The following is a 10,058-nucleotide window of genomic DNA, read 5'->3' as shown; positions in this document are numbered from 1 at the left end:
GAGTGAGTTCTCAGGATCAAACTGTATACAGTATAACTACAGTCTGGGAGTGAGTTCTCAGGATCAAACTGTGTACAGTATAACTACAGTGTGGGAGTGAGTTCACAGGATCGAACTGTGTCTAGTATAACTACAGTCTTTGAGTGAGCTCACAGGGCCAAACTGTGTACAGTATAACTACAGTCTGGGAGTGAGTTCACAGGGTCGGGAATGGTACCATTTGGCCCCGCCATTTTGGCGCCGATTTTGTGGCGCCGTCGTTTTGGCGCCATATGTTTTGGCGCCCATGCTTTTGGCATTCAACGATTTGGCGCCGCCAATATTCAGTGCTGACTAGCCCACTACAAATTTTAAGTTACGAAACCTGCCCAAACAATTTAACAATTTAGCCCTTTTTGCACAAGTATTACTCTGGTGAATGTATGCCAATATTACCTAGTTAATGCTTATTAAGAGTATAGGAACTGCCTAGTTAGTACTCATCACCTAGTTCTGTAGCGCAACATACTGTCAGAATTTCACTTTTAGAATTTCACTTTCTCTTAAAGATTTAAAAGTAGTTAAGTTGAACCCATCTGCAGAAATGGTTGAAAGAATTTTAAGTAAGAAAGACAAACTTAATTTTCTCACAATGGATATCGATATGTGTTCGACAAGCATAGCAAGAAGGACACTTTGATGAAGTTTTGGAGATGTGAAAACAATGAAGTGATAAAGGAAATAAATGAGCATTCTCATGGTGCTTCAGCAGCAAGCGTGGAAGTAGCTGCAATTAAAACAAGTGTAAAGCGCCGGGCTGGACAGAGTCAAGATCAACCATCGGCAATTTTAAGTTATTGTACAGAAAATAATTCTCAAGCCGCTCAAGGAGTACTTCCAACTGCAGACGCAATGAAGCAAATTGTAAGGAGAAGAAGAAATCAAATGAACCTCGTTCCTCCAAACCCTGTTCATGTTCGTGAATTAGTGATCCCTGATGATTACAAACATTATATGAAGAACAATGGTGAACGCGAGAACTTTTTAATAGCAGACAGTGGTCATGAAGATGATAGAATTTTAATTTTTGGGAGACAGAGCTGGACTGTGTTTCTATTAGATTCTGGTGTGGTATGTTGATGGGACCTTTAAATTATCTCCTCCGTTATTTACACAGGTTTATGTAATTATGGGAAGAAGGCATGCGATTGAGCCCTTGGTGATGACCCTAACAGGTTCAATGGAGGAGCAAGGGATTGTGAGGGGGAGCAGCAAGCACTGGGTGTGCTGTACGCAGACTATCTGTTGTTTATATTGGATCTGCTGGAGAGTACGGGTAGGATCATGGGAACATTGGAGAGGTTTGGTGCCTACTCTGGGTATAGGTTGAACGTCGGGATGAGCAAGGCGTTTCCATTGAATGCGGCGGGGATGGGGACCAATATGGAGATGTTGCCATTTAGGTTGCTGGAGAAAGGTTCGGGCATTAGGAGATTCAGGTGATGAGGGAATGTGCTACGGTGCACAGATGGAATTTAACAAGGTTGGTGGAGGAGATTAGAAGACATGGGACATATTACACCTGACGTTGGCAGAGAGGGTGCAGGTTGTGAAAATAAATGTGCTGCCAGGGTTCCAGTTTGTTTCCCAGATCATCACTATCTTTCTCGCGAAGGCCTTCTTTCAGAAATTGGAGATGGTGATCTCAGAGTTTTTATGGGCGGGGAAGGTGCCGAGGGTAAAGAGGGCTCTACTACGGAGGCAGAGGGGTGTTAGCGCTCCCGAACCTGCTACACTATTATTGGGCAGCGAACATGGAGAAGGTGAGGCGATGATGGGGGATGATGCAGAGTGGACGGAGTGGGATAGGGTGGAGGAGGAGTCCTGTAGGGGATCCAGCTTGAGGGCCATGGTGACGGCTCCGCTGCCGTTAGCTCCAGGGAGCTCAGTGGTACAGTCGGTGGTCAGGGTGTGGAATCAGCTGAAGAAGCACTTTAAATTGGAGGGGATGTTGATGTTGACGCCATTGTACAGGAAGCATAGGGTTAAGCCGGGGGGATGAATGGGATGTACGGGAAGTGGAGGGAGGCGGGACAGGAGAGGATGAGGGACTTGTATCCGGAAGGGCAGTTTGCGGAATTGGATGAGTTGTGGGAGAGGTTTGAGTTGCCGAAGGAGAGTGAATTTAGGTATATGCAGGTCTCGGACTTTGCAAGGACTGGAGGTCATTTCACAGGCTGCCGGGGTACCCTATTGGAGCAACGGCTGCTCCCGAATGAGTCGGGAGAGGGTGGTATTGGGGACATCTATGGGTGGTTGGGGGAGCAAGTGGTGAGGATCAAGTGCAAATGGGAGGAGATGAGGGGGGAAATAGACTGGGAGCTGTGGTGTGAGGCAATGCATAGGGTGAGTTCAACCGTCTTCTTGCGTGAGGATGGGCTTGATTCAGTTCAAGGTGGTGCACAGGGTGCATATGACTCGGGTGAGGATGAGTGGCTGTTCTTCCAAAGGGTGGCTGATGAGTACAGGAAGTGTGGGGCGAGAGCCAGCGAATCATGCACACGTAGTTTGGGGTTGTGAGAAACTGGAGAGACTCTGGGAAGCGGTGTTTGAGACGCTATCTAAAATTGTGTCGGTGGACGTCAGGCCGAACCCAATGGTGGTGATCTTTGGGATATCGGAAAATCCGGAGCTGATGGAGGGGGGCCTTTGCTTTTTAATTGCCCAGTGAAGGATCTTGAATTGGAGGTCAGATACGCCGCCGTCAGTGGGGCCTGGCTGGGGGACTTGTACGCCTTTCTCCGGTTGGAAAAGATCAAATTTGAATTGAGGGGGTCAGAGAAGGGCTTTGAGACAGCGTGGGGGTTGTTCATGACAATGTTTGAGGAATTGCTTGTCATGGGGGATGGGGAGGGGAGGAGGGCAAGAGGTAACAATTGCACAAACTGTGGTTTGTGAGGTTGTGCGTTGTTATAGAACCCATGATGTTGTGCTGAACCTTTGTTCTAGTTTAAGACCAATTCAATCTACACCCCAGCATTCCACCGCAATCCATGTACCTATCCAATAGCCGCTTGAAGGTCCCTAATGTTTCCAACTCAACTACTTTCACAGGCAGTGCATTCCATGCCCCCACTACTCTCTGGGTAAAGAACCTACCTCTGACATCCCCCCCCCCTATCTCTTCCACCCTCACCTTAAATTTATGTCCCCTTGTAATGGTTTGTTCCACCCGAGGAAAAAGTCCCTTATTTAGGCATTATTTAAAATATTTTATCAAGCTTTCAGACAAGTGCCGTTATCTGGCCAGAGTTAAATATTGATTGATAAATGTTCTTGCAAATTGCCTTTGCAGGTTTTATAAGCAGTACATAATATTGTGATGATTCTGCCCATTGGTCCTGAACTTGGGTGTTGAAATGGATTAGCTATGCTCAATTACCCCTTACTATCTAAAAGGTTAAGTGGGATTATGGGGATAAGGCACAGGAGTGGGCATATGTGGGGTGCTTTTTCAGAGGGTTGGTGCAGACTGGATGGTCGAATGGCCACCTCCTGTACTTTAGAGATTCTATGTTTCTATGATTTGGAGCATTGACCTGCCGATGACCCTCGACAAGTACCTGCTATCCAGGTACTACATGTGGTCCAATCAGTCCAAGATTTATCTCCCTCCTTACTGTAACTCCAGATAGGCAGTTTATTATTCCAACCTTTGCTACCAATACCACTTCACTTATCAAAAGGTTGGAATAAAACAGCAGATGGGAACTGAGTTCAGTCATTTCTTCCAAAGCTTGGTATATGCACAGATTGACACCCAAAGACTCCTAAAAACTTTACAAGTAGTGGGATCAATGTCTCAATGTACAGAGGCTTCCTGAATGAATCATCTCCTAGTTCTTTCTACTACCTTTAACATAGAAACTACAAGGAGTAGCCTTTTGAGCCTGCTCCACAATTCAATGGTTGATCCTCAAATCTCAATACCACATTCAGTTTTTTTATCCCTATAAATCTTGATGGCATTAAAATTCTTGAATACATTGTGACTTGGCATCCACAGCCTTCTATGGAAAAGAATTCCACAGGTTCTCTACCCTTTGAGGGAAGAGATTTTTTCTCTCATCTCAGTCCTAAATAGTCTACACCGTACCCAGAGACGGTGCCCACTGGTTCCAGAATAATATTGATTAGTGTCACAAATAGGCTTACGTTAACACTGCAATTAAGTTACTGTGAAAATCCCCTAGTCGCCACACTCAGGCACCTGTTCGGGTATACTGCGAAAGAATTCAGAATGTCCAATTCACCTAACAAGCACATCTTCCGGGAATTGTGTGAGGAAACTGGAGCACCCGGAGGAAACCCATGCAGACATGGGGAGAACGTGCAGACGCCGCACAGACAGTGACCCAAGCTGGGAATCGAACCCAGAGACCATGGTGCTGTGAAGCAACTATGCTAACCACTGTGCTACCTAGACTCCACAATCAGTGAAAACATCCTCCCTGCACCTAGACTATCTAGCACTGTTAGAATTTTCTATGTTTCAATATTCTCTCATCCTTCTAAACTCTAGTGAATACAGGCCCAGTTGAGCCAATCTCTCTCATAGGATAGTCCGGCCAACCCTCTGTCAGGCTTGTGAACATCCATTGCATTCACTCCATGGCAAGTATATCCTTTCTTAGGTAGCAAGACCAAAACTGCACACAATACTCCAGGTGTGATCTCACCAAGGCCCTGCATAACCACAGCAAGACATCTCTACTTGTGAACTCAAATCTTCTTGGAATGAAGGCCAATGTGCCATTTGCCTTCCTAATTGCTTGCTTCCCCTCTACTTTCATTGACTGGTGCACAAGGACATCCAGATCCCTTTTTACATCCATACTTCCCAATATATCACCATTTAATATATCACTTTCTGTTTTTCACACCAAATTGTAGAATGTTGCATTTAGCTGCATTTTACGACATCTGCCATGTGTCTGCCCACTCAGTCAAGTTGTCTAAATTACCTTGAAGCCTCCTCGCATCTGGGATTACTCACAATAATGATAGGGTGAATGAGATGGTTTCTTCTCTCCAGTGCAGTTAAATGAGACAACAAGGAGATAAGGGGAAGATTTTATTCACACCAATAAGCATACAGATAATAAAATTGTGCACTCAATATATGAAATTTGAAACAATTTTTTTAAACAGTGTGATACCCGCCAAATTACAAGTTGCAAAAACACATGATAATTAGCATTGAGTGTCTCAAATTTGCAAGCGATACTTCTAAAAGTTAATCCATGTGGTGGTGATAATATCTGTATTATGCCAAATCCAAGTATTAAAACAGTGATGTCCCAACAACTTCAAATTTCCAACGGGGCCCAGACTTTTCCAGTACACTGCGGGATTTCCAAGGGTCAATCTGCGGGGTGGAATGGGAAGCCCAATGGGCAAAGGATAGATTTGGGCTGGCTCGAGGTATTTCAAATGGACCCAATGTCCAGGCTCCTGGCCCCGAGTACAAACAGAAGTTGCTGGGACCCTTGCTGTGAGGGGAATAAGATGTGCCACTGCTGTTCCCGGTTCTGGAATCAAAAATTGTAATCGAAGAGAAACACCAATGCAAATTTTCATTTCATTTTGGAGTGACTGGGCGTAAGTGACAGAGATTACAGAACTAAACACAAATTTATTTCCCACCACCTAAACTAATCAATGCCATCATGTTATTGATTTTCTGTCAAATATTACATTTGAAAATAGGTTTACAAAAGCGGATTTTATGCCGGAAGTGGTTGATTCATCGACCAGCGTTGTCCAATGGCTACAAAAGAAGAAAAACACAGGCCGTCAAATTGAGTTTTGTGTTGGAAGATGTCCCATCAGTAACCATGGCTACTCGGCTGTAAGACAGTGCTTACCTCTGCTGTGATAGGTTAGTAGCTGTCTGTGGGTGAGAAAGCATAAAACATCATTAGTCAGCAACCAAAACCTAACTGCCCACCAGTCACTCAGGCTTCAATTGCATATTGGAGCATGGAAATTACCAGTTGGAAGAAAAATATCCATCTAATTTGCCCTCCTTCATTCTGGTAATTGCATGATAATCAAACTATTAACTAGTCAGCAATTAATCTTAAAAATGGAAGTCCATGAAACTTAGTGGTGGTGAGCTTTGGAATCCATAGACCCAAGCATTCATAATGAGCCCAGCTAGAGGATCAGCTTTCTGGGTGTCTGTTTCTGCTGATACAATTCCCAAATGGGCTTGGCCGAGCTCCAAGGCTTCCATATGGTTAAACTCAGCAGGGATCTAATGTTCTGACAGGATAAACTGGAGTACCTGTTTTGATTAATTTACACCTTTGAGGTTATAAGAATTTATTCCTTCTTTGATGTTTTTGTTAATGCCTTTATATTTATCTGGGTAAACTAAGAGGTGTGAATCCAGTAAAGCTTCTGTTATTGATACAATAGTGGCTCTGCCTGACTGATACTTTTGTAGGGTTGTAAGAATAGCAGTGTTTTCCCCCAAAGAAAATTTCTGGATGTGCATATTTTTCCTCAGTATTTCAAGACTTGCCATTGCTATTATATGGTTCATTAGTTTGACACATTGGCTCTTCTCTGTCAATTATTCTTTTGTCTACCATGTACATACTGTCTACATTCCCTTGGCTGCAGAAAAATACTTTTCACTGTACTTCGGTACACGTGACAATAAATATCAATCAAAATCAATCAAACATTGTGCATAGTGGGCAGGAGGGTTGGGGGGGGGGGGGGGAAGAGGGGTGAAGGTGTGAGTGACCAAATACTTTGTAACTGAGTCCAAAAGAATGAGGCAGGTCTTCTAATCAGGGTGCCTCTGATCTGTCTCCAAGGTCGGCAAAGTCCAATTCTTATCCCACCTCCTTGGGGCAAAGATTTTGTGTAATGAGCCTTTTATATCAAAGCGGGTCTGCCAAGCCAGGAAGTTGTTTTGACACAAGCTACCCACTCCAGTACGGAAAATCCAGCCTAAACCCTAGTACACCTGTAATTTTACAAAGAGTTCACATGGTTTATGTCTCCTCCAGAATAATGAATAATAGGAGTCATGTAGAGTGTGGAATCTTATCGGACATTGACATCAGATGTTCAGTGAAAGAGGAGTTTAACATTTACAGAGTATATCATAGGCTAACATCCAAGCTTCAGGTCAGTGTAACCGGGGGGTATACCAGGCTAACAATCAAGCTGCAGGTCAGTGTAATTGAAGGGTATACCAAAGATATGCTGGGGAACCAACACCTCCACTCAGATCTTTCCAGGCAAGGCTTGCATGTCAATTGACTGAGAAGTACAAACGTCCGATGGGCAATTGCACTGGGAACCACCTGGAAATGTGATTTAAATCACAAACTTCAGATGGTTCCGACTGTCTTGCAACAATAGTTACAAAAAAAAGGTTGAACAATTAAAACTACTTCAAGCTTCTAAGTCACTATTGAACTGATCCTGCCCCACCACCCACCAGATTCCGCTCCACCACTTCCATTAAACCCCCTCTCCCCAAACAGGACTCATCTCAATGGGACTGATCTCCATTCACAACACAGGGCATTCCCCCATCCTCACAACAGCTGCACAACTAGTCCATGCCACCTCCCAAATTCTAACTATTTAATTGACAAACCTAGCTTCTCTCTGGTTTGAAAGTGGCCAGCCCTTTAAACTCACCTGACGTACATCAACTGGTGCTGTTAAAACAGGGCGCGGGCTCCTTCCCTTCATTGCAGCAGCGCTAAACTGAAGACTTTAGGAGTGCGCTGCCCTGCACAGTTCACACCCAGTCTGAGTCGGAAAGTTGGACAAGGCAGGATGATAAAGTGTGAAGGTAAGGAAGATGGGGTGGAGTGGCAGTCCGACACTGATTGCCACTTCACAGAAGCAATACGTGTCGGATGAAGTTTGCAGTTGGCGATCTGGTACCACAGATGGTGAGAGTATGTGTGGGTGAGTTTGTGTAGATGCACATTAGTCATGACGAACAGTCAGGTTACTTACCAAGCTGAAAATCTTGGATCACACCATTGTGTTCCACCTTACAAGCGTACTTGACTCCGCTCTTGGGAATGATTTCTGCAAACTTGGTGAGTTTGAAGCTCCAATCAGCCACGAAGGAGAGGTCAGACTGGTTGGCCTTGTTTAGGATTTGTCCATCCATCAGCAGCTCCAGCTTGATGTTAGGTGGAGTGAAACCTTTGGCATGACAGAGCAGCACATTGCTTTTGCCTTCCTCGATGGGCTTATACATATAAACCTGTACATTTGGAGGAGCTAAGGGACAGAACACAGGTTCAGAGTAAAGAGCAGATCAACTGAAACCACATTCAAATTCTTCACCCTCACTGACTGGGGTTTGTCACCGAGATACTGAGGCTGGAAGAAATCCAGACACTGACTGGGATTGCTCGGTCCCAGCCTCTTGGACACATCTGTGCACTGAGCGGGATGACAGTTTTCTAGCCTTTGGCAAATATCCATACGTTGACTAGAATTTCTCTGTCACAGCGGATGGGACACACGGATATGAGAGAGAGAGAAACGGTAGAGTGGCAAAAATACAAGATTCAGAAAACAAAACGAGATAAAAGTAAAAGTTTTAACTGAATCTGGAGAAGAGAAAAATGCTCTGGATACTGGACATCTAGAACAGGAACAGAAAATGTTGGAAATCAGCATTTTGACGGAAAGTGAAACAATTCATATTTCAGCTTGACAAGAGGTCATGGATCTGAAACACACCTCACCACCAATAAATACTGTCAGGCTGCTGAACATTTCCAACATTTTCTTTTGATACAGGATGTGGTGAAAAGTTACGTTTTGATAAACAAAGTGCGCAGTTTTCATGGGTGGTTCTGGTCTCTGGGTGACGACAGGACGAGAGCCCAGTCCCTGAGCCATGGCTTCACTGTGGCAAACTCCCATCTCAACTTCACAAAGACATTTACACTATCGCTAACATCAGCAGTCATGGGGAAGGGGCCTCCAGAAATTCAACAAAACGTTATCTGGGGGTGGAAAAGGCAAAAAAAAAAGCTGTGAGATATTGTTCATGGCTCTTCCTTCCAGACTGCCAAAGCTGTGAGATATTGTTCATGGCTCTTCCTTCCAGACTGCCCTCCCCCCCCCCCCCAACAGAAAGTAATGGGTTCTTCGCTGAACTGTAAGCGAGGTTATTTACTGCTCTGACACAAGAGTCAATTTTAGCTGGTACTTTGTAAAACGGAATGTGGTTGAGGAGAGAGTCCCTGTGGAGAAAGGGGCCACAGAGAAGAGGGGCCGAACGGTTCTCTCTGGTTTAAATTATTTTCTCCACTCTGATAAGCGGCACCCCGGGAGCTCCCCTCACACCAAACTCACTTGCAGCCAGGCACAGGGCCACCATCAAGGACAACACGACGAACTTCATCATCTTGCTGCGGGGTCCGGGCTTCACTCTGGGTTTGGATCAGAACTCTTTTCAATTCACTGCTGACTCGAGCTTTCCTCTCGCACCTTCTGTCCTCTCTTCCTGGGCTCCCGAATAAACTGCAGCAAGCCAGCGGACGTTGACCAATCAAAAAATCAGCCGCCCCACCCGGCACCGCCCACCGTCCCCGCTGCAGCCAATCCCAATATTCAGCCCTGTGGGGATCACCGGTCTCCGGGTGAAAGAGCGCTGCACAGTTTGTGAAACGGACAAGTCTGAGTGGGCGGATCTGCAGCAGCCGTGAAAGCGAAACCTCCTCAGCGGGCAACAATAAACTGATCTCACAATCACAGCCATTTTCACTGGTTAGGCTCTATGTACACAATGTGAACACGGATAAAAATATAGGAAGACGTCTACAGACATAGGAATTTGCACTCCTAAAAAAATGACTACAGAATGAGGTTCTTCAACCCTTCGTGGGAGTGATGGCTCCTCTGTAGAAATAACTCGGCTGAGATCCCACTTCCCCGTAGCCCTGTAGTCTTTTTTTCTCTTCAGGCAATTGTCCAATTTCCCTTTGGAAGATCGGATTCAATCCACCTCCGCCACG

At 45.1% G+C, this 10,058-nt stretch overlaps 1 protein-coding gene across 1 annotated transcript; it reads right to left on the bottom strand.

The window, feature by feature from the left end:
• Positions 1-5,100: 5,100 nt before the first annotated feature.
• LOC119976047 (beta-2-microglobulin-like) lies at positions 5,101-9,593 on the bottom strand. The gene is made up of 4 exons (XM_038816161.1): positions 9,397-9,593; positions 8,035-8,307; positions 5,907-5,932; positions 5,101-5,809 (listed from the first exon to the last, which is right to left on the bottom strand). The coding sequence occupies exons 1-3, from the start codon at positions 9,446-9,448 to the stop codon at positions 5,922-5,924; spliced, it is 336 nt and encodes a 111-aa protein (XP_038672089.1). The 5' UTR covers positions 9,449-9,593; the 3' UTR covers positions 5,101-5,809; positions 5,907-5,921.
• Between the last annotated feature and the right edge of the window lie 465 nt (positions 9,594-10,058).

The sequence above is a fragment of the Scyliorhinus canicula genome, chromosome 13, assembly GCF_902713615.1.
Source record: "Scyliorhinus canicula chromosome 13, sScyCan1.1, whole genome shotgun sequence".
Lineage (NCBI taxonomy): Eukaryota > Metazoa > Chordata > Chondrichthyes > Carcharhiniformes > Scyliorhinidae > Scyliorhinus > Scyliorhinus canicula.
The sequence above is the reverse complement of the archived record's forward strand: the minus strand, read 5'-3'. Positions and strand labels throughout refer to the sequence as shown.

Bases quoted from the DNA above. Each gene is read 5' to 3' on its own strand.
- LOC119976047 (XM_038816161.1), bottom strand. From the start codon at position 9,448: ATGATGAAGTTCGTCGTGTTGTCCTTGATGGTGGCCCTGTGCCTGGCT. The intron at 8,308-9,396 runs GTGAGTTTGGTG...TCTGTCCCTTAG, and splicing joins GGCCCTGTGCCTGGCTGCAA to CTCCTCCAAATGTACAGGTT.